This window comes from Colias eurytheme, chromosome 3 (assembly GCF_061535395.1).
Source record: "Colias eurytheme isolate Ceu_HAF_F1 chromosome 3, ilColEury1 Martin Lab GWU primary, whole genome shotgun sequence".
NCBI lineage: Eukaryota > Metazoa > Arthropoda > Insecta > Lepidoptera > Pieridae > Colias > Colias eurytheme.
In genome coordinates, this window is record NC_142982.1 from 3,119,154 (window position 1) to 3,144,915 (window position 25,762).

Consider the following 25,762-nt stretch of genomic DNA (forward strand, 5'->3'; position numbering starts at 1 on the left):
GGGTAAAAACTATTATTTATATATAATATAATTAAATTTCGATCGATGTATCTCACAATAATTATTCTAAGTGTCATAATTTTTAAGAAATAACGATTTCCGTGTTTTTTGCTATTTACTCGAAACTCACTTCGTGGGCTTAACGGCTTTCTAGTTAAAGGACGGCAGTATGTATCTCCAATCATATATCAGTACTGCAATATGAAATATTAGTTTTTATGACTTATTATCATTGCAATATTTCTGCCTACCCTGTCCAAAAACTCTGTGCACGCCCCTGGCCGTCACAAACCACAGCATAAATAGCACTTGATTTAATTTACTGGGTTAATACAGAAACAGTAAAATAATAATAGCACCATGAATTTCGTAGACAGTATATTGTGCTCCAATTTATTATTTATTCTCGTAAACATAACATGCGAAGTCACGTGTTTGTAGTAGAGAACAAATATACAAGCTGATGGTACTTTTTTTTTTTTTTTTTTTTTTTGTGTGGTGTCTCTCAATGTTAGCCAGAAGGGCTTCTACATTTTAACGCGGACGCGGGGGTGAACTGAAGGTTCACCCTGGTAGCGACATGCACAAGGGCGTCCCCCCTTGACGGGGACCACGAACCTCGGCTTGAGCTGTCGCTTGAGTGGAGGAGGCCAGAAGGGCCCTAATCGGACGGGAGCTGATGGTACGTTTTTAGTGATATTTAGTGATATTAACGGAAGGTTTAATTTTCATTTTTCATTATTTTTAGGTACTTAAACAATGAATGTTTTGCAGTTTGGTTGAAAATGTTGTGATTTCGAATTTGACTAAATTGTAGCTTAAAGTATGACTAAGATATTATTATGCATTAATAATTATTATTTCTACATTTTTTATATCATCATTAGTCATTTCAATACAGTGAATAGATAATGATTTATGAGCATTTGTTTGCCTAGAAGATAAATTTTAAATTCTTTCCACGTGTTATGCTCGCATTATAAGATTACACTTCTTTATTTTATTGTTTGCTTTTAACAAAATCTCGTTCTTTGTTTATTTAAAACATGAAAGGGAATTTGCAAGACAAAATGTACCCTGACAATATACGGCCTTATCTCTTTACAGTAATCTCTTCCAGACTATCTCAGGTAAAAGTTAAATGATAACAATTACTGTTATGTAATATGTTATTTCTTTTCAGAAACAATTTGACTCAAATTTTCCTGAATTTAAGAAAATAAAACATATTATGTAGAAATTGGCGGTAGTTACATTAGTTAAAAGTGGTATTAATACATACCAACCATAAACTAATATATTTTGTGGTATACAAGATTCACTAGATGCCTCAAACCGGGTACGACGGACACCCGGATATCCTATTTCGCCTGGCTTCCTGTTACTCTACGTTACCTATGTAGGGGGAGTCCGGGAGACTTGCCCAGGTGGGAGAGTTGAACCTTTTTGAATAACTTTTTAAATTAGGCGCCAAATTACGCCGAGTGGCAAACAAATGAATGCGCGTAACCCGCCAATCACAAGCAACTCGCAATTTTGAGTGATAACAGATGCGTTCGACCGTGAGTTACGAAAAAGTGTTTTTATCGTCGCGGAGTGATTTTTTTTGGATTTGTTATTTTAATTGCTATGCACGCATTTATGAAGGTATGTATCAAATACCTACGTTATTGCATTACTAGATTATCATATTTTGTCGTACGTTTAGTGTTGTTCCCCAGTTGATAGTGGATTTGTTGGAAAAAATCATGATACGGCCTCGAGTTGGGTGTGGGAGAGTTGAACCAGTCTGCAGTCGGGAGACTTGAACACTGTTCAAGTCTCCCTTTACAGTTTGTATAGGTACTATTTATGTTAGTTTTTGTTTTGTTTCAGAAAGAAAATGTAATTTCAGTATAAGTCTAAGGAAGGTAGTCGTCGCAGGAAACCGTTTACTAAGTTTGAGATTGAAAGTGCAGTCAGAGAAATAAAGAGTGGCAAATCTATTCGTCTAATTGCAATCAAATATGGGATAGACAGAACCACTTTACGGTATTACCTGTTAGGTGAACAAAAGTTAACACCTTTACAAGACAAATGCTCCTAGATTTTTAGTGTAAATGAACAGAAATGACTCGTTCTTTACTTATTGATCTGCAGTAAAATTCACTATGGTTTAACCAGAAAACAAGCAATGCAACTAGCTTTCGACTAAGCCAAATTCCTCCAAAGTGAAAGGATCATCCAAGAGGCAAATATTGAAGAAAATAACATATCAGAAGTCTGAGAGGAATCAGAAGAAGAAATCTTTAATTACCAAGAAATTTCTATTGACGAAGATTGGGAAAAAATAGGGATGAGTCGTGGTTTTGCTTTGTTTGTCAGTCTGATTAGATATTGGATATAATACGTTTTTGTGTTTCTTGTTGTAGGAGCGTCCATGAGATATTATGTGTCGGCCTCACAAAAATTACGTTAAGAGAATATTTGTCGCGATTGCACTAAAATGTAAAGAGTAACAAATTGAATTAAAGTTCCATTTATTAAACCTATTGTGATTATGCATGTGCCTCATTTTAATCTTTGAGACTGATAGAGCTAGTCTTAGTTAATAGTAAAAATGTCTTTAAATTAGTTTTGTAGATTTATGTAGCAGAAGATACCTACCTCAAAACGAGTATTTAATAATAAAAAGAAGCGAATGTTATGTTAAGGAGTTTCTCTGAAAACATGCTGAAAACATATGTTTAATTATTTTCACTAAATTGTTTAGAAGGTGATTATGAATATTCTAGTTATTGTTAAATATGTCTAAATAATACATAACTAATGTATAATATACTTTATTTGCTTCATTTCCCCTCTCTAAAAGGTGTGGAGCAAGTGTCCCGCACCTTATGAGCAAGTGTCCCGCCGGTTGGGGAGACTTGAATCAAAACTCATTTTTCATTAAAACTTAGTTTACTATCTTCTCCTTGCAATTTTTATATCCAGAATAGTATAAAATCTTAGCCAGATAATAAGGCTTCCATACGGTCTAGATATTAAAGCTCTCAAGGTCACTGATCAGATTTTATAGAGCTTTTAGTAAAAAGCGGTTCAAGTCTCCCGGACTCCCCCTACATATAATTTGATTAAAAAGGACTGTCAAATACTTATAGCTATAATAGTATATAATACACATACTGGAACCCTTTAGAAAGTATGGTAACAAAGGCTTTTTTTGTTTTAAAATGGTAACTAAAAAATACTGAAACAAAATTGTAGACAGATATTCCTTTTACTCAAAAACTTATAAATCATAAATGGATTTGGAAATTTGTCCTTTAGATAGATTATATTCTCGATAATGAAATAGATTTTTATTTCAAAAAGCTTCGCATTGCAACCATATTTTCAAACATTACAATACATCGACATCATGCGACATTGTTTACACGCGAAGTGATTTTAGATTCTATTTACGCAGCAGTGTTCAAACTTCAAGGTGCAAATGGTAATAATTGTATTTATTATTCACAGACTGGTTCGATACATTACGGTGGCGATGCAGGGGCAATAATAGTCATATTTTAACATGACAAAGCGCTGTTTTGTATATTCCTTACCCCTCAAAGGCAGGTGATAATGGAGTTAGCTCACTTGAATTATGCAACTTTATACATGCATGTTGAATGAAGTTGGATAAAGATTTCTTAATACGTATTTTCTTAGATACAGTTTTGTTGCTCTATGCTTATTTCCATCACTAACTCAGCGGTTTATTTTGATAGATAATATTTATATACTTTTCTATATAGAGGCCAATGAAAATCAATAATAAATCATATTATTGAGGCTATGTTGGTTGATGAATAAATAATATTGTAGATTGTAAAGGCATGTGAGTCATGAAGGTGTAATATTTTTATATTTATTGTAATTTAATCTTTTGAGTGATGATATTTTCTAGACGTTTAGTGTTTTACTGAAGCTTACGCGATAGAGATAGATCGTAAATACCTCGATGGTCAGTCAGCGCAAATATTAATTTAGATTTGACTAGCCATCTGTTTCACCCAAGTAGATAAGAGATAAAAATACCACGTGTGTTAAGGGTAATAAAGTTAAAGGGTAATAATGTTTGTATTCACGTAATTTTCTGATTGTACAGCTAACAAGTAAACTATTGAATTTATACGTAATGTGATATTACAAGGAAGAATGTATATTTAAAGAACTAATACTTCGATTTATTTGCTTTAACTACAGATTACCAGCAGTTACTACGTTTTAACTAACAATCAATTTAACAATTTTAGGATATAATTTATGTTCTTAAGGGTCTATTACCTGATCGGATTTGCAGGTCCCTTTCTTATCTTTATTTTCTCAGAAAGCTTAGTTTTAACTATAGCTTTAATATGTATTAGATTATAAGTTGAGTTACACATCTGATACAACAATACCGCCTACCTTTTGTTATGGATATGTTAATGTAGTGCGTTGTTTGATGCTCACTTTCTCTATGTTGCAATATTGATTATAATTAAATGTCACTGTAGCTGATGGGTAATTGTGTATTGGAATTTTAATAGTTTACTTTCAATATAGGAGATAACTCCATAAGAACGATGTTTTTGTGTTCAATGTATACCTATTAGGCCGTGATGATTTATGTCTCTATATTGATGTAGAGCAGATTAATTTTAAAGATTATTTTGTAGCCATTTTTATTTTAAGTGCGCCCATTGCATGGTTTTGTTTTTATTTATGGTTATTACTTGACAATTTATGCTAGTTATCCTATATGTATTACTTTATGTGTAGAGAGTGATGTTTTAACAATTCTTTTCGTAGCAAAGGTAAATGTTGGGTTGGATTCGTAATTACGCGGACGTCAAGATGGCAAATGGCCTAATGTCATCGCGAGGTCATCGCCCTCCATTGATCGGTCTGTTTGTAAACATTGCGAGATATTTTAATTTTGTGAATAGTATTTGCAAGCGCGTCAAAGGCTACTAGAGATGCAGTTATACATATTTCAAGTAAATGTTGCTTACAGCTATAAAATGTCGATTAAGTACATATAGCAGTTTACATTTTAGAGCGAATTTTATGAATAATTTTTTATTATGACTATGATATTATGTTTGCCGATTTCCTTGCAGATCTTGCAGACGTAAGCTGAGTACTTCTTTACGTAGTGAATAAGTTTGTGTATGAATGTGGGGCTTACCTGTACGATCTGGGCGCTGTCCTTGTCGAGCAGGAACTCCATGGACTTGTGCGGGCGGGGCGCGCGCTGGTCGGGCGGCGCCAGGGCCAGCAGCGAGCGCGCGTGCAGCACCGTGCGCTGCGTGTCCACGTCCGTCTCCAGCACGCCGGGCGCGGGCGCGGGCGGCGGGCGCGGCCGCGGCGGCTTGTGCGCCACGCCGCCCGGGACGACCGCCGGCGGCCGCGACACACCTTCGTCCTTCAGCGGGATGCGCACATACTGCGGCCCGCCAGCCGGCCGCGCTGCCTGCGCCGCGTCTGCCGCGCTCGCCGCCGCAGAGCCCGCCCGCCCGTTCGCGCCTGCGCGCTTCTTGCGCGCCGAGAAACGGAAGTTCGCGAACCGCGAGAGGAAGCCCGCGATGCGGCTGCGCGGTGCGCGCGCGCCCGCTTCCGACATCGCCGCGGTAAGGTCTGCGGCCGGCGCGCACTCCCCGCTCCCCACTACCACGACCTCCGCGTCGGCCGCGTCGTCGCACGCGCTCGAGCTCTCGCTCGGCGTGCTCTCCGCGCTCTCTGTGCTCGCGCTCGTTTCGCGCCAACTCACTTCAGCCACGATCGGCGAGAACGTCACTCCTTTGGAGCCCGTCGACACGGACCGCATCGGCGGGACGCTGTCTGGCGGCGCGACCATTTGCAAGGATGCGCATAATTCCTCAGGTGTTTCGCGATTTGGAGTAGGCCGTGATCTTAATTCAGGCGTTGAACGAACTCGGCCATCGCCGGATCGCAGAGGTGTCGAGGTAAATGCTGGTTCACGTATAGGTTCCGGTGACGGCGAACGCGGCGGGGAGGGGGTTGGGGAGGAAGGTTCTATTCGCCGCCGTAATTCGTCTAACACATCATCCCAAGCCCCCCACGAGTCTCTGAGTCGTTTTGCGGTTAACACTGATATCTCACGATCGTAATTTCCGGCGTCGGCCAAAGCTCTTTTTGCATTTTCGTCCAGCCTGCGGGCTGTAGCTTCCATTTCACGCGTGAAAGCTCTTTCTGATTCTGTAGTGGAGTCGCTGCCGGCACTCGGTTCCCTTGCAGGGGTCGAGCGGACGGGACTCGCTACCACTTCAACGGGAGGCGGGGGCGGAGGTGGGGGATGGTGCGCGGGGCGCGGGGGCGGTGGTGGCGGCAGGCGCGGCCGCCGGGGCCCGCCGCGGTAATCCAGGGCTGTGAGGTCGGCCACACTGACTGTAAAGCTATCACACACTTCAAAAGTTTGGCGGAACCGCGCGTTATGAGTCGCGTGGCGTCGCGGTTCAGCGCACACGTCCAGCTCGGCGGGCAGGGACAGCGCGCGCGCGGCTCGCGGCGGCCGGCGGCCTGCACTAGGCGAGGCGAGGCACGGCACGCTGCCGCTCGGCCCGTGCGCTATTTCGGGCTCGCGCCGCGCCGGCGGGGGCGGCCGCCGCGCGCGCTCACTGTAGCCGCTGTCTTCGCTGAGGTTCTCAGCGGAAAGGTGTGCGCGGGGAGCGGGCCGGGACGGTGGCGGCGATGACGGCGGTGACTCCAGAGAGTCTGGAGACAGGCTGGGAGACGCGGGCGCAGCACACGACCGTTCGAGCGATTCGAACTGGGCCAGGCTGGAGGAGCGGGACAGGGAGCCGGTGCTGGTGGGCGAGGTGGCGCGCTCCCGTCTGCGCCGCTTCGCCGGACAGGCCCACTCGCGCTCCGACTCGCTGTCGCACTCTGATCCTAGAGGACAAAATGAACCACTGAAAAACGTGCGTTTCAGAATAGAAATAAAGCTGGACGACACGCGTCGTAACGAACTGGGACCGGTAATGACAATGACACCAAATTGTGATACGAGAATGAACGATCCTTGGAAGTACGCCAAAAAAGCAAAAGCATTTTGATATTATCTATCCTTGAGAAAAAATATATGAGTGTCTCATTGTTTCTTATGAGTAATTTACATACAAATTCTCCCATAGATCATGTGTTTAAAAAAACCTACGTAAATAAGTACCAAATAAAATTTAAGAAACGCGCCATCTATAGTTTATTCTCATATCTACGTAACTAAACTCTAACATCACTTCTGTATGAAATGCTATTTGACGATAGATGGCGCTTTTATCAAAAACTTGTTTTATACCTGTCTTACCTCCATTTCCACGGACGTGTATAACCGAGTCCGCATCAGAATCGGATAGCCATGTGGCTGCTGAGGAGCGTTCGGAACGTAAGTCATCGCTTGTCTCCTCTACTATCGTTTCGAGATATAGAGCGTGAGTGCTGCCATTGTCTCCTGCGGACAAAGAAATTTCAATGTTGTTTTGCTATTCAACACTAGATGGCGCTACGTATTATAAACTATCGAACTTTTTTAGTATACATATTGAATAGATATTTTTGTTTATTCTTATTTCTTACAATCAATGATACATTGTTTGAATAAACGCATGCAAAAATATGACATAAATTAATCAACTTAATTAATAAAGAACCAATGTTTTGTGTATTAGAAATGTGTGATATTAATAACAACATTCTTATGCAAATTTTTGTTACAGTTATTACATAATTAAAATTAAAACAAAAAAATATTATCTATATTTTACTTTTTAAGCTTACTCTCACTCATGATTTCTAAATTATATAACGATAATGTTATTCTTGTTCTTCGCAAAATAATTCATTGTTTTATTTAAAAATGCACCTTGTAATAGAAAATACAGAGTTTATTTTTGAATGGTAATGAAAAACCTCGAGTTCACTGACATTCTGGATTTATGCAACAAGAATTATTTATTAAGTATCGTCGTCAAAGTAATCGAATGTACATTAAAACGTATTTATTCTAAATACATATTTAATTATTTGTAACACATGTTTTTACATCTTAAATCGTATTTTCCTTAAAAGGGCTATTTCCGCTGATATTTTTCTTCAATAACAACTTTAAAATGATACAAAATACCTACCTATTTGTATGTCTAGACCTAGTGTGTCAAGGTTAAAATAAATAATTTTGAAAAGTACAATAGAAATTTAAAAATGAATAAATGAATTGGCAAGCAATGCAGACAATATAAACACCAATCATACATAGCATATATTATTATTTTAATGTGTTATATCGATACTACCACAGATACTACTAACAAATTACAAAATGTACAGTTAAATTTGCGCAAACAGTTTGTACAAGCTTGTGCGTGTGCATGTCTAATCGCTAATCCACTTATGCCAAGTAGATCATATTGCCACGTAAATACGGTAAATGCTTCAAAGAGAGTAGGGCAGTGATAAAAATTCATTCCATTACAAGGTCAAACGTGATACGGACCTTAGTCCGTTATGGTCATTCTTAATTCAGATTTCGTTGTATTCTATTTAGATTCGATTGTAATGTTATAGGGTTGAATGTAAGAAACAATACCCTACATTTTAATGAGTCATTGTTTGTAGATATGCTGATTTTCTTTACAAATTGTTCTGCTTATTTCATAGTTGTATCACGTACCTAGGTGTTAACTTCATTCAACTTATTAAGTGTTCCTACAATAATTACGATTTAAAATTTATCATTTTTTATTTTAATCATAAAACATTCATGTTAATTGCTAATCAATAATTCTAATAAAATATTGCATTTCACGATTGTACCAGGTATGTACTTATAAAAACTTCTCTTACTGTATTATCCAATTATGCAAGTATAGTATCAAGATTGCATAATGAATCGGAATGTTCTAATGAGTATTTTAATAAGTGCATTGACCTCTGGTGGTATAGAGGTATTTATTTCCTCTTAATTAAGAAATGGTATAAGATTTCTTTGACAGATTAAATACGACCCCAATAAAAATGATTAATGCAATTGCATCGTAAAAATTTGTATACTTAGGTTTATACAAGCATCAATCAATCATCTTTTTATTAAAGCTGGTTTTGAAATTTTTAAGCACTATTGCAAAGTTTTTAAAAACCCTGATACATACTGTTAAATAATTTTATATAAAAATATTTATGCTTCAAGATGTCTGTAAGTACCTATATTATGGCTTCAGAGTCAAAACCAACTAATGCTTATAAACAACGTGTTGATAATAAGGCTTCGGATACAATACATATAAGCTTACCTAAATTTCTTGGGCAACCGGGTTGCGAAATATCTATTTACACAAACAACATTTTCATTAGAAGTGCAGCCTATAGCTACCTACCTAGGTATAAACTATAAATCTTTAGGAAAAATACAACGATATAGATAATACTACACGAAAAAAACTGTTTCAAAATCTGTTGCGTGGTTTGGACGTACCGCATCGAGAGGTTTAAACTTTAAAGACATATGACGACTACTTTTTTGAAATTGATATGACCGGTACATTTCTATGAAAGTATTATTTTTCTTTGTCTATGCATAAATTGTGTGTGCTACTTTTTACAATCACATAGTCACGGTGTACGAGCTTACGGTCGTAACGTCGGTCGGTGAGAGGCGATCAACTCGGTGATATTTAGAAATGTCGCCATATTTTACTGCTTTCCGCTAAAACGTGATACGATCTACATGTCCGTGAATCGTTTATTGTTCGGAAAACGAAAGTTTTTAGAAATTCTCGTTTTGTTCTAATTTAAATGCAATAAAATAATGTTATGTCGACTCTGTTTGTTTTAAGCTCTATGCCCATTTACCATTTTTGAGAATGTTTACAAACAGTAAAGCAAAATTGAAGGAATGAAAAGGAAAATTGAACTCCCAATTGAGTTCAATTTTCCTTACACGACATACACAGACGAATTTAAAAGTACAGTGCTCACTTAATTAGATACGTAATTTAAAAAAAATCAACTTAAAAATTAAACAAGACATATTGAATAAAAAAATAGATGTGACAAGTGCCTACCGATCCTGCACTTATTATAGTATCAGACTTTTTCTTTCAAAACTTCTAAAGGCCGCAACTTTGTCAGAAAAGAGTCAAATGTTATAAAATATCTAATTGTGTGTATGTTCCTAGCCCTAATCCCACGAGTAATATTATGTAGATAATATCATTACTGTTTATCATTGTCACTTTCATATTATACTTAAGTTTATAATTATTATCTTAGTTTTTATTAATCGCTTTTCTAATTGGTGTTTACATAAATGCAATTAACTCGTACATAAATGATGCTTTACAAGAGATCGTAATCACTGGCCATAAATATCTAGTTATGATTAAAAAATGTGTATCGATGTTCATTACTTACATTTACAAAATAACTTGTGTTCATCTTCCACGTATTTCTGTTTAATTAACAATATGTTTAACGTTATAAAATATACATTTTTACTTTTTAAAAGACAGCTCTTTCGATTCAACAGGTTGGTAGACTTCGAAAGTCATTAAAAAATAACATATTGTCACTATAGATTAATGCTGTTTCGCCCAATTTAAAAATTTTCCTAAAAAAAAATAGATTCTAAATATTTTCACTACCACACAAATTTAAAAACTATCGCTTCCAATATTTGTATTTTTTCTGTAATTAAGGTTACGGTAATTAAGATAAATAACGGATAATGCAGTCAAATTTAAAACTTTTTTCCTTACGAAGCGGTGAGAGGAGTCAGCCACCGTACCGCAGACAGTCACCTACCGTGACAGAATACCGGTATAAAGGTAAGGTTTAAGTTTAACGAGATAAAAAAAAATTAACAGGAAATTGGCGCGAAAAGTTCATCGCATAAAAATTTCATTTGAATATGATAATTTGCATGTTGCTTGTTTTGAGACAGTAAAGAAGAATTTGACTATTTATGGATATGTTTACATTAATTAAAAACTTTGACTGAGTTAAAGTTTATGTTTGGTATTTTAATGGATTTTTTTTGTAGTTTGTTTTAGTTCCGGTACATATTAAGGATAATTTTAAGGATCAAACATATCCTTTACATTTCGGCAAAATGATTATAAGACGTCGAATTATCTTATGTAAGTGTAACACTTATTACATCGACTTGTCTCGTTGCGCTTTTTTTTTATTGAAGTTTTTAGAACTTTAGCAGCCTACAGGCTGCAGCGTATAATACTAATTACTTATAAATAATGTAATATTATTTAATTTACATAGTACCGAATATTATTTAAATGTATATCACAGTCATATAATTTATGTATATCTTATGAGATAAGAAACGTAATAAAAACTTTCTCTCGTGATAATATAAGTGGAATAATACCTTTAAACAAAAGTACACTTTTTAATAATACATGTACGCGATTATTGTGATTTATGCTAATTCTATAGATAAAATAAATAAATACATGAGTTTATATGTTAATTTTATAAATACGAGCTGATAAGAATGAATCTGAACTATAACTTCTTATAAAAGAAGATACGCGCTAAGAATTCATTTGAATACAAAATGCAATCTGTGAAAACTATTCTAGGAATGCAGTTTCATCTGAGCCTTTAGTGATGGGCTGCATTCCGTAGAGAGAGATGGCAATAGGACTTACAAGATATTTGATAAAACTTGGGCCTTTTTTTTTATGTTGGCAATGTTTGTACATATTTGCATTGAAAGTGTTTTCTGTTTGCTGTTGAAAATTTTATTCATTATAAACTATGGAAAATGTTCTGTAATTAATAACAGCAATACGATAAAAAATGATTTAATATATTTTATGTACTTCATTATGAATAATTACATATACAAATTCACGTTAAATTGATTCCTTTAATTAGTTTTATTTAGGTACGCAAATGTAAACATTGATGATGTAATTATAATTTGTATCGTTTATTTATTGTGTGTGCAACACAATAAATAAACGATACAAATTATAATTTCATCGTTATTTTAATTTTTTTGCATGACTTTGCACACTTGACTCTCTCTAACTGGAGAGAATGTATGAATAATAATGAATCGCACAAAATATATTCCACAGTGCCCTCTTTGGTATATTGGAAACAGGATATTGTATAATTATTAATTTACGAATTATTGTAAAATCTTTTTATTGTTTTCATAACAATTTGAATCGTTATATTGTAACTAAAGTGTCGTTTTAACGGTACAATTAACATATTTCGAGAAAGTGTTATGAAAGTTCTCATTATTATTATTGCTGAAATCGTGTTATTTACACATTAAGGAAATAATTTGGTTCGTGGAAATACTACACTACAACCGGTAGGTATACATATAATTTTAAGTACTTACAAGAAAAGACAGTGATTTTTTGTACTATAAGACTATAATATTTAAATAATCGCTATGTTATCAGCAAATTATTCATCTAGGTACACTAATAATATAAGATGACTAGGCCGATTTAAAATGTCCTATTAACTGCTGAAATCTACTTTAGTAATTTCTGAATGTCATAGGTAGATATTAGATAATATTTTAATTAAATTTTTTTTGAACGTCTAATTTAAAGCAAAAGTACAAGCAATAATTGAGTATTTGAATAAAAAAAAATTATTGATTTTTTTTATGTATTTTGAAACTTTATTATTAATAATATTGATATTTAATGCAAATAACTTACAAAAAAAAAAATTCCGTTAATTATAAGCAATTAAAAATTGATGAAATTTAAGTTAGGATCACGTGACTAAAAACGCGCCATGACTGGTCACCACAGTTGTGACTAGGGCATGCACCCGGGTTTACCCGGTTCCGAAAAACCCGGGTAAACCCGGGTTTTTTGAAGATCTTGAGAACCGGGTCTGAATAGTATGAAACCCGGTTCTCCCGGTTCCGACCAAAATATTAAAATATAAAGTAATATTTATATTTTGCTGCATTATTTTAACAAATTTATTCTATCTGGCAACGTCAGACTTACGTGCATCGCGAATTTTCGTGTCACGCCTCAAGCGTGGCTCTGATTGTTTGTGTCTAACCTTAGATGCTATAAGTTTCCTACGGGTGTATTACCAAAAAAAAATTAGGCTTCGAAAATGACAAAAATTAGGGTACTGAAATATTTTTATTAGATTTGTCGTGAATTTGAAAGCTGTTGATTTTACTGTTTCATATAAAGATCCAGTCATGTTTTTGTTATTGGTACATATCAAGCTGAAATTTATATCGAATACTCAAGTCAAGGCATAAGGTGATTGGGCATGCTGATGACCTCGCATTGTTAGGTGAAGCTGCGAGTATCGTGAAAGAAGAAGCGGAAAAGGTTGGACTAAAAATCAATGCCAACAAAGTGGAATATCTCCACATGAAACGGTATAGAGATACACGAGCTCAACGCCAAGACCTACAGGCTGGAGATACGACCTATAAAAGAGCTGCTATTTTTAGATATTATCTGGGTTGTACTATAACTGACTCACATTCCAGGGAGGAAGAAATTAATATCCGTATCCAAAATACCCTGAAATGTGGTGCAGCCTTGCATAAGGTGCTCGCGTCCAGGCTTCTGAGCAAAAATATCAAATTGCGTATATACAAAACGGTCATAAGACCAATACTTATGTATGGGTGTGAAGCCTGGACCCTGACCCATAATGAAGAACGCAAGCTTTTAGTCACCGAAAGAAGGCTTCTTCGCAAGATCTTTGGTCCCATCATACGAGAGGGTGGTAGCTGGAGAGTCCGAACAAATTCCGAATTAGAAAAACTAATGGCCGAGCCAAATATACTTGGAGAAATAAAAGCACAACGACTCCGTTGGCTCGGTCATGTAAAACGAATGGGTGAGGAACGAGGACTGAAGAGGGCATACTTGGGGCTAACCCTGGGCCGACCAGTTGGACGACCTAACGACGACCTACGATCGTGTAGAGGTGGACCTGCGCGTGCAACGAGCCTATAATAATTGGCAAGAGACCGCTCAGGACCGGGGAATATGGAGAGACACACACAGGGGAATTTAAAGTTACAACATTATAAAAAATTGGTTTGTTCGGAGCCCTCGGAGCGCGAGTCCGACTCGCACTTGGCCGGTTTTTTGCTTTACAGTTTGCAGTTAATGAATGAGGTTTAAGTTTATATGTGATATTATGACAACAAGGTACTTTTATAAGACTGATAAATAAGAGAAGTATTGAAATTTTGTTTCTTTGTTAATTTGATAAAATAAGACACAAGCCGCGTAAAATAAAAGGCCCATCAGGTACTTTTACAGTTACTTTTGTTTAATTTCGTATTTTTTTCCGAGGTATTATAAAAGAACCGGGTAACCCGGTTCTACCCGGTTCTGAGCTCGATTTGGAACCGGGTTTCAAAAACTTGGAACCGGACTCGGTTCTGCATGCCCTAGTTGTGACGTCATAATGTTATAGCTATTATTAACTGCAGTACATAGCGTTTACATACGATTTGTTAGTTGGTTCCGAAATTATTATTTTAAAAGAGCAACTATGGAGTTTCTTGCCGATTCTTCTCCATAGATACTGCTTTCTGAATCGGTGGTAAATGTTAAAAATACTATGTAATGACGATTCGAAAGTGCTACTAAATAGTAGTCTAATTGAATAAATGAATGTTTGAGTTTGAGTTTGAGTTTGAATTAGTTAGTTAGTTACGAATAATATTCTTGATGTTGATATATTTATGATCACCGATTTTTGTCAGGAGTTGCCTTTGTAGTATTCGTACATATTGGTACAAAACGATAACTTTTGAGGTTTGCCATTTTTAATATAAATTTAAATAATATAATTAACAATTAATATAATTAATATGTAATTTAATAATGACAACAAAATTAAAAAGATCAAAACACTGTGTTTATTATTAACACGCTTTTATTATCTTCACCTGTATGTTTGTATGTAACCGACTCCTTTCGAAGTTTCGACTCGATTTTGACCCACTTAAAACCGACGGATTTTGTTCAAATTTTGAACACTTATCAAGGTCCGATGACAATACAATAATATCATAAATTTATCCTGATAAGGATCGCCAGGATCAGCTTAAAACATATGTTTGTAAGTAACCAATTCTCCTTTCGATTCGATTTAGACCCACTATAAACCGACGGATTTAATTTAAATTTTGTATACTTATAAAAACCCGGTAACAATACAATAATTATTTCATGAATTTATCTTTTTATCCTGTTTAATTTTTCAAACTATATTTAATTTTCTACCAACTGCAATGAGTGAAAACTAACATTATGACGTCACACGCGCTCGGGTGACGCTTCGGGAGTTGTCGGCGTGTCTTCGGTACTGGATTCAAAGACTAATTTTTATTTTGAAATAACTTTTGAATTATTGCAAAAAAATAAAAATAAAAACAGTTTTGTTATAAAACTAATATATATATAATCTTTCCATTTATCACAAAAAAAAATTTAATTCAAATACTCAATTGAAAAATTTTAAGGAATGATTGCTCACGTAAAACCATAACATTTTTTATGTCAACAAATAACAATTCCAAACATCTGTTAACATTACGACGAATAAACATTCTAAGTAAATAGCGCTTAAGAAATAGAAAAATATAGCTGTCCCAATTAAACTGTTAAATATAGGAGCGGATATTTTGTAAGAAATCTCAAATGAATTCGCGCTTTTGGCTTGAGTAAACATGTTATAAAGCTTTCTGTAACCTCTTAAGTGGTATTAGTTATTTATAAGAAACTAGCTGTGCCGCGCGGTTTCACCCGCGAACGAACCCGAAGTAAAAATCAAATATTTCTATACCTAGCTCATGTGATAAAGCTACATCACTGCTAATTATTATAAAAATCCGTTTGATGGTTTTCCCGTGAAAGAGAAATACATACGTACATCCATCCATCCTTATAAACTTTTGAATTTATAAATTAATAATATTAGTCGGATTTCTGCATATTATGTTATAAAATGTAGAAGAAAAATTCATGTTTGTTGACACTCTACGTTTGTGTACTTATCTAGTTGGAATTTTTTTATTCCATTAAAAATTGAAAGAAGTAATAAAGAAAATACTTTTGGCTTATAACATTTAAAGATGGTCCATATATGGATATTTCACACAGTTCTATCTAGTTTTAGTCAGCGAAGCTTTTACTATAGAAACTTGAATGAATGAAGAATATAACTTTCTAAAATAGAAAGAAATGTCCATTTCTGAAGATTTTCGAATTAATTGAATTCCCATATTAATCTTTTAAATATGTGCTTTCACATGCTTCTTTATGAAGCAAAACAACCAATTTAGATAAAAATATCAAAGAGCTGCATAAGATATTATGAAAGTATTAAAGAACTGCACGTCTCTCTATCTTATTCCACTAATTTTTGGAATAACCAGTAAATACTTTTACATCCTAAAAATCTATACTCTATACCTAGTTGTGTGTAGTAATTGTGTTTAAAGGTATAGGGTACCTAATAAAAACAATAAAAATGTTTTCTTTTTTTTATTTTACTTTTTTCGCTAACATAAGAGCATCCGTGCGAAGCCGGGTCACACTCACACATCTAGTCGATCATTCCCAAATCACAATGCATCCACGTGAAGGAATCAGATCGGACCTTGAACCAATAAAGTGACAATATTGTTTGCGTCACCACTCAATTGACATGTCACACCACATTTGAGATATATGGTATTAGTCCGTTTTCTTATGGGCATGCTTGTATGGAAAGGTATACATTTTTGAGTAAAGCAATGCCATTTGGTACGAATGTTGTACTCGTCCACCTAAGCCCAAATCGCCTGGTAGCCAGTGTCTACTCCCCGGCAGAAGGGAGGGAGGGGGGGTTATAGAACAGACCGCCCGGCGCTCGGAAAAAAAATTCTGGCGGATTCATTTGGCCCTTTGAGTCGAGTTTGGTGTCGTTATCAGGTAACTAGATGATGCCCAATTCATTCCCCATGCCAGTTTTTTAGGGTTCCGTAGCAAAATATGTCACAATCTTTAAAATAATAAACTTTTGGCAGTGGCAAAATCCAAACAAACCAGTATATTTTTATATTTTTGTATCAAACTTGGTTTATAAAAAAATACCGTCTGAAAGGCCATTTCATGCAGATTATAAAAACATTAACATGTAACATATATCTTACCATTTTCAATGTGAAATAAATTATAGAAAGTACAGGAACGTTCGTCAGCGCAGCGTAGGGGACGGCTAATAGACCCGAAAAATAAGCAATAACATAAAACAAAAAAACCGGCCAAGTGCGAGTCGGGCTCGCGCACAAAGGGTTCCGTAGCAGCAAATATAATAAATTACAGTTAAATCAACCTATCTCAAAAACTATAAGAGATACTTTGATCAAACCAAAAATCGTTGAAAGAGTTAATTAGCATGCATCACCTCTATTTTTTTTAGAATTTTATACCCCGTAGTTATAAAAATAGAGGGGGGGGGACATACTTTTTACGACTTTGAGAGCTGATATCTCAAAAACCGTTCACTTTAAGAAAAATGTTTTTTAGAAAACTTTATATCATTTTAAAAGACCTTTCCATTGATACCCCACACGGGTATGTACATCGAAAAAAAAAATTTCATCCCTCAGTTACATGTATGGGGGGCCCCACCCCCAATTCTTTTTTTTACTATTTAGTGTCATATTTTTGTAGCGGTTCATACAACACATATTCCCATCAAATTTCATCACTGTAGTACTTATAGTTTCCGAGTAAATCGGCTGTGACAGACGGACAGACGGACAGACGGACAGACGGACATGACGAAACTATAAGGGTTCCGTTTTTGCCATTTTGGCTACGGAACCCTAAAAACCAGTCAAGTGCGAGTCTGACTCGCCCATCGAGTGTTTCGTACTTATTTGTCCTATACCATGTTATCTTGTCTGGTAGGACCTGGTTAACTGATACACACACACTTTCGTCTTTATAATATTAGTGTGATTTTTAATCATCTTTAAATTATAAACGAAGTCAGGTAACATTGTTAAAAATAAAGATATATAATAATAGAACGTTTTTGTATTAATAATAATGACAACCACCTCCACAATTACATAATTCGGTACATTTGAGCTGGCGTATAAAACACTTCAATCTGGAATTGCAAGATTTCACGCACCGACATCTTATCAATTCAAAGCTTCTCTTTTCTTTGTATTTCAGATGGGCAAGGAACATTTTGATTATTTTAGGTCCCTAAATATATATACAGCCTGTAAAACTGCCCTTAAGGTGTGTTGTTTAAGGGCAGCTTCTGTGGGAGGCAAATTTTCGATTGGCCTGTCCGTTTTTGTTAAAAATTTGTTTGCGACCCTCATTTACTGTCACAGCGGGGTACAATGTGAAAAACAAACATGTACTTATAATAATTACAGTAGAACTCCAATTATCCGAACTCCGACTATCCGAATCGCCGATTATCCGAATCACAAAAAATTGTCCAAAAAAAGTCTAAGTGCGCTATTATTCTTCCCCTTACAAGAATATGGAGAGGATGATGCTGATAAAGATGTGTTGTCACTAGAGGAAATAAGAAAAATGATTGCAAAAATATTTAAAACATGTGAAAATTTCATGTTTCTTTCATTTAATTCAATAATAAAAATAGTGCAATATCAAAACGTAGCTTTTATTCTCTCCAATAGCAATTTTTTTTTTAAATCCGATTATCCGAATATTTGATTATCCGAATGGGTCCCGGTCCCCATTAATTCGGATAATTGGAGTTCTACTGTATAAAAAAATATAAGTTCTCGATAAGAGTATCCTTAAAATACCGTGACCGTCCTTACCTATCATGCATTGTAATCACAAACTTTTCAATTTCACTGTCTGCATATTTGCCACTGTAAAGTGCTTCAAATCCTCGTGTGACATTCGGATATGCCTTGCATACCTCAAATGCAGGTGTACCTTAATAGTTCTTTTAGATCTTCTACCTTGGAATACAATACATGATATTCTGTACTAGCCATATCTGTCAACTGTTCTTAATATTATTTTGGCTACTACTACTATATCGTGTGTTCCAAAGCTAGAAGGTCTAAAAGAACTATAGGTACACCTGCATTTGAGGTATGCAAGGCATATCCGAATGTCACACGAGGATTTGAAGCACTTTGCAGTGGCAAATATGCAGACAGTGAAATTGAAAAGTTTGTGATTACAATGCATGATAGGTAAGGACGGTCACGGTATTTTAAGGATACTCTTATCCAGAACTTATTTTTTTTTTATAATTATTATAAGTACCTACATGTTTGTTTTTCACATTGTACCCCGCTGTGACAGTAAATGAGGGTCGCAAACAAATTTTTAACAAAAACGGACAGGCCAATCGAAAATTTGCCTCCCACAGAAGCTGCCCTTAAACAACACACCTTAAGGGCAGTTTTACAGGCTGTATATATTATATTTAGGGACCTAAAATAATCAAAATGTTCCTTGCCCATCTGAAATACAAAGAAAAGAGAAGCTTTGAATTGATAAGATGTCGGTGCGTGAAATCTTGCAATTCCAGATTGAAGTGTTTTATACGCCAGCTCAAATGTACCGAATTATGTAATTGTGGAGGTGGTTGTCGTTATTATTAATAGAAAAAACGTTCTATTATTATATATCTTTATTTTTAACAATGTTACCTGACTTCGTTTATAATTTAAAGATGATTAAAAATCACACTAATATTATAAAGACGAAAGTGTGTGTGTATCAGTTAACCAGGTCCTACCAGACAAGATAACATGGTATAGGACAAATAAGTACGAAACACTCGATGGGCGAGTCAGACTCGCACTTGACTGGTTTTTAGGGTTCCGTAGCCAAAATGGCAAAAACGGAACCCTTATAGTTTCGTCATGTCCGTCTGTCCGTCTGTCCGTCTGTCCGTCTGTCACAGCCGATTTACTCGGAAACTATAAGTACTACAGTGATGAAATTTGATGGGAATATGTGTTGTATGAACCGCTACAAAAATATGACACTAAATAGTAAAAAAAAGAATTGGGGGTGGGGCCCCCCATACATGTAACTGAGGGATGAAATTTTTTTTTTCGATGTACATACCCGTGTGGGGTATCAATGGAAAGGTCTTTTAAAATGATATAAAGTTTTCTAAAAAACATTTTTCTTAAAGTGAACGGTTTTTGAGATATCAGCTCTCAAAGTCGTAAAAAGTATGTCCCCCCCCCTCTATTTTTATAACTACGGGGTATAAAATTCTAAAAAAAATAGAGGTGATGCATGCTAATTAACTCTTTCAACGATTTTTGGTTTGATCAAAGTATCTCTTATAGTTTTTGAGATAGGTTGATTTAACTGTAATTTATTATATTTGCTGCTACGGAACCCTTTGTGCGCGAGCCCGACTCGCACTTGGCCGGTTTTGTTGTTTTATGTTATTGCTTATTTTTCGGGTCTATTAGCCGTCCCCTACGCTGCGCTGACGAACGTTCCTGTACTTTCTATAATTTATTTCACATTGAAAATGGTAAGATATATGTTACATGTTAATGTTTTTATAATCTGCATGAAATGGCCTTTCAGACGGTATTTTTTTATAAACCAAGTTTGATACAAAAATATAAAAATATACTGGTTTGTTTGGATTTTGCCACTGCCAAAAGTTTATTATTTTAAAGATTGTGACATATTTTGCTACGGAACCCTAAAAAACTGGTATGGGGAATGAATCGGGCATCATCTAGTTACCTGATAACGACACCAAACTCGACTCAAAGGGCCAAATGAATCCGCCAGAATTTTTTTTCCGAGCGCCGGGCGCTCTGTTCTATAACCCCCCCTCCCTCCCTTCTGCCGGGGAGTAGACACTGGCTACCAGGCTATTTGGGCTTAGGTGGACGAGTACAACATTCGTACCAAATGGCATTGCTTTACTCAAAAATGTATACCTTTTCCCATAAGAAAACGGACTATATTACATCTCACCGAAACGAACGTTCAAGGGGTTTCAGGAAATCACGTTTCATTTGTCTATGTGTTTTTTTTTACTTACGGCCTTTTTAAGTTAATAATAATAATTTTTTTACTAGGCCCATAAATCTTGAATAAACGATTTATGGGCCTAGTAAAAAAAAATTAAATCCATGAAACTCGTGTTAAATGCATACCTGATATAAATGTATATTTTTTGTAGTAAGTAATAAGTATGAACCCTTAAAGTATTAAAAATTAAACTACGATAATTATAAATTAGCGTCTACGTTCGCGAATGTTACAAATATTTTTTGATGGCAAGTGATATTGTCGCCGCATTGAAATAATCAATTCAAAATCACTGCAGATTCTTTTGTGTAAAAATAAATTTTAGCTAAACATATAACACGCACAGATAACAAATACCTTTTGTAATATTTAGTCTGTGCTTGAATACTATGAAACAATAAACACGCATGCGTACGCACAAACTCGTTTTCATAACACGGAAGTTTATTGTTGTCTAGAATAGCGGTTGTGTTCCCACATCGGTACTGCTTTGTACATAATTAGTTTTTAGAATCAAATTTTACATTAATTTATATATCACAATATGTATTTGTCGAAGCTGTGTTTGGACAATTAAATTTGAAAGAACTGAACTATATTGTATTTGTATATAATAATTAAGTAGAGATTGTCTAATCTAAAAATGAACGCCCCTCCACTGTGTTTACGCTCACATTCAAAGTACGTGTATAGACGCAATACACACAAATTGGTCTGCCTCATTGGTCGTTCAGTCCTCCAGTCCCGTCCATGCCCGAACGACAGGACCAGTTGGCCAACTAGTGCATAAATGACGCGATGCACGACAGAACAGACGTGTCATTCCGTACATAGCGCGCTCTCCCCGCCATACAATGCTAGGCACCTGAACTGATCGCCCGATTAGTTGACAAATCAGTGCGCGAGTGTCAAAGTTTGCAGTAGAATCGACGCGCGCACACATATAAAGTGGTTCAATAATTATTTGTCCTCACACATTGAAACAATTAAGTTTAGTGGAGGGGCGTTCATTTTTAGATTAGACAATCTCTACCTACTTAAATCCATCCAAAGACAAAAATAGTTACCAATAATTGACAGAAATTGCGTATTTCCCATGAACTACCATTGACCTAGTGTATACTAGGTTTAAATTAATTTAAATGGCTACTAGTTATTTCAATAACTGATAATTTATAATATCAAGGATCGTTTGAGGAAAAAGTTCAAAGCTACTGACCAAAGGAATGTACCAAGTACCAACATCAAAAAAATGTTTTTTAACCGTAAAGCGCTTTGAAAGTTCAAGCAGCCATGACAGCAGAGACAATTTAAAAATCGAACGCGCCCAATGAAGGATGACGGCTGCAGCTGCGTTCAGGAATCCGTTGAGAAATCAGTTGAATAATTTATTATACGTCAACGTTCGCGCCGCAATGGGTTCGTTCTGACACGGTTTATTAGATGCACATTGAATTGTAATTGACAACATTACATCTGTGGTAAAAGAAAATTCAAATTTTTATTTGTTTTATTAAAATTTAAAAGCAGGTCGAGCGTGGATATTTCATTCAAATAATGAACGTACCAAATCAATCGTATAGATATATGGATTAACTAAACTTATGAATAATTTATAATCGGTTTCATACCTACAGAGTTAGTGCATATTTCGTTAACGCAGTTTTACGTTGACGTGCAAGAACTTATTGTTTGTAATATGTCAATGAAATTGACTGTGTGAAATATAGAAATCGAATGCTCGTAGTCACGAATGCAAAGGATAAGGAACCGGTTTGAGTGTAATTGTAGCAACAAATCCGTGATAAATATACGACGGTATGCTTGGAATGTGGCGTTGCAAGTACATACATAGTTAGTTTAGATAGTATGGAGTGCAGACAAAGATATTTGTATATTGTTTCAGTTTAGTTTTAGTTAATTAACTTTTAAAGGAAGAATTACAATTTTAGACGCGTATTTAAGATGAAAGCATGCGTTCTTCTATTAACTATATGTGTTAAATTTAATAGAGTGAATGTAAATGGAGTAGGTACGTTGAGTAATATCTTATGTCATAAATGATATTGAATTTACATATAAAATTATGTAGATTGATTTGAGTGCATAATAAATAATAAAGAATATTATGATTGTCGATTAACGGAATAATTTGCACTCTATTCGTAGAGTACGTACATTTATTATTTATTACTGCCTTACAGGCTTTTATTTATATTAAAACACAATTTATGACAGGTTATATCCGCTACTCTAAGTAGAATAACATATTAAAATATGAATATATTGATTGAGAACGCATTGAATATTCATTGTATTTTTATTAATAATTTAAGATTTTACTGTTATTTTACATAAGCTTTCGGTGTAGTATTTAATCTGTACTAAGTAAAGATTAAATACTAGGTACAATTAATTATTTTAGCCCTTTTTATTTTATTTGAGATTAGGTTAGGAATAAACTTTAAACTATTATAATACCTATAATATAGACGTCATACACCTCCGCCATTTTGTTATTTAATTCAATAGGTAACTAAATATTGAAAGGTTAATGCCCTTTTGACGTCTTCATTGTCCCGAAAGAAGTACACAGACACCATTTTTGGATTTAGAACAAAATTTGAATGGCGGAAACGGTCGATTCTTTTTAATTATAATCAAATTAATATGAGTTGCAAATTAAATAACATAATTGATATTTAGAAGTCAGTCGCTGTATCAGCGAGCCGTGTGAACTTTGATATTATGTTACATCTTGTTCCTTGAAGCATTGAGCCGTGTCAGAAGCAAACAATCTATATCTATTGTACCTAATATATTAAAATTTCTTTATTACTGACAAGGATTTCAATATCCGGATATATTTTTATGCAATTCAAATCATCATTAATAATAATTTTACATTTTGCTCGGGGCAAGATTTGGCCTTTACCGAATTGTTCCTTTGTTATTTACCTCACAGTTCACACTAACTAGTGTACATTATAATTATTATCCTATAAGATAGGTATTAAATTCTGAAAGCTTTATGATAAAAATTTCAACCTATTGGTATATAATTCCTGCTTAGCAATGTAAGGACAGTAAAGGAAGCGTTCTATCTGTTAACTACAGACAGAATATCAATTAGTTTGCTCGGCAACAGGTTAGAAACAGCGGGTGCAGGATTATAAATATCCTGCTACTACATATTCTAAATAAGTAGTGTTCATACTTCATAGCCTTTGTTTTAATATCTGCAAATATTATCAAACTATTATACTGTTATATTATATATTCATAAACAGGTTTGAAGCATGTGTTTGAAACATAAAATAAACACAACGTGAACGCAGCTTACCTAGCCGATGCCGCCTGTTCGACATTTAAAACATTTAACGCACACTAGCACAATTCCGCCATCACACAACACATTTTCGTTTTCAAAATTCTTACGTTTATAAAACGTAATTTCGATTTATCGTATACGCGAGCGTTCGTAGACATATCGCGCGTTCAACTCACAAAAGTTACTCTAGAGCTGATTCATTTGAATCTATTATTATGCGTGGCAAGTGACCGCATGTCAAGAGCAAGACCAAGGATGGACTTGTGTGTGTGCGTGCCTATACGCGTATCGTTCATAACTTCTACGGTAACTAATCAAGCACGAGATTTGGCGCGATTTTAATTCTTATGCCAAACAAATAAAGTCGCAGTTTCGGTGAGCATTAATGTGGATTAGACTTAATTTTTGTTAAGTCAGGAATTAAGAGTTAATTAAATATGGTGGTCAAGTTATGGTCATGCGCAATTGATTTAAATTATAATTGACAGAGTATTTTGTAGTTTCAATTGACTGCCGAACTGATTATAATTTAATTTTTTATGCTGAGAGCAGAACTGCGTTAAAAATCTACATATTTGATAATTTAAATTGATAATTAATAATAATGAAGATGGCTATTGCACTATCTTATGTCAAGTCCCGTAAACAACTAAGGAACATAAATTTATCATTCATTTCATACGGATAACTTTTATTTACAGACAACCAGGTGATCCTGCAGCTTGCAAAACCGAAAGTATGTTTTAAATTCACCACTGCAAAACGAATACTCATGATTTCATGAATAAGGTACTACATTCACAACCCTCACAACCACACTCAAGGAACGTTCCAGACATTACTATTAAAATCGTTTCAAACAATTACCAGCGCAGGTAATTATTACTTTATTGTAATAAATTATTTTATTCATACTAAAACGTAGCTTATAACCCAATTTTATATGAAACTAACAATCTAAACACGCACATCACATTAAAAATATAACCTAGCCATACAAATCGGTTATAACCCATATTACCTATAAAACTATTAACGTTTCGTGACTTATAAGCGATTAATCCTTTAATCTTGTTTCAAAGAAATAGAACGACCCCTATTTTATACGGTTTAACCCATTAAAATTGGAACCAAGTAAGGGTGTTGTAAGGTTTCTAATTTCTATAGGAGCTCTACTTACAATATGAACAATTTTTGAATTTACTTCAGCTGAAGTAAAAATTATAATTCAATTAAAACCTTCGTATTCTAGAAGTACCTAGAATATATTAAAAAAATTGGTTGTCTGTAAAGTCCTTTTACTGAAAATAGTTGAACGTGACAACGTCCGATTGTACTTCTT

At 35.1% G+C, this 25,762-nt stretch overlaps 1 protein-coding gene across 2 annotated transcripts in view; it reads right to left on the bottom strand.

Moving 5' to 3' along the window:
* The window catches only part of LOC149909431 (uncharacterized), an 80,954-nt gene that overhangs the window by 38,304 nt on the left and 16,888 nt on the right, over positions 1-25,762 (bottom strand). For both annotated transcript variants that reach the window (XM_090119402.1, XM_090119403.1), the window contains 2 exons: positions 7,337-7,480; positions 5,198-6,921 (listed from right to left, as the gene is read on the bottom strand). In XM_090119402.1, coding sequence (XP_089975528.1) covers positions 5,198-6,921; positions 7,337-7,480 — 1,868 coding nt within the window. The remainder of the gene's footprint in view (positions 1-5,197; positions 6,922-7,336; positions 7,481-25,762) is intronic.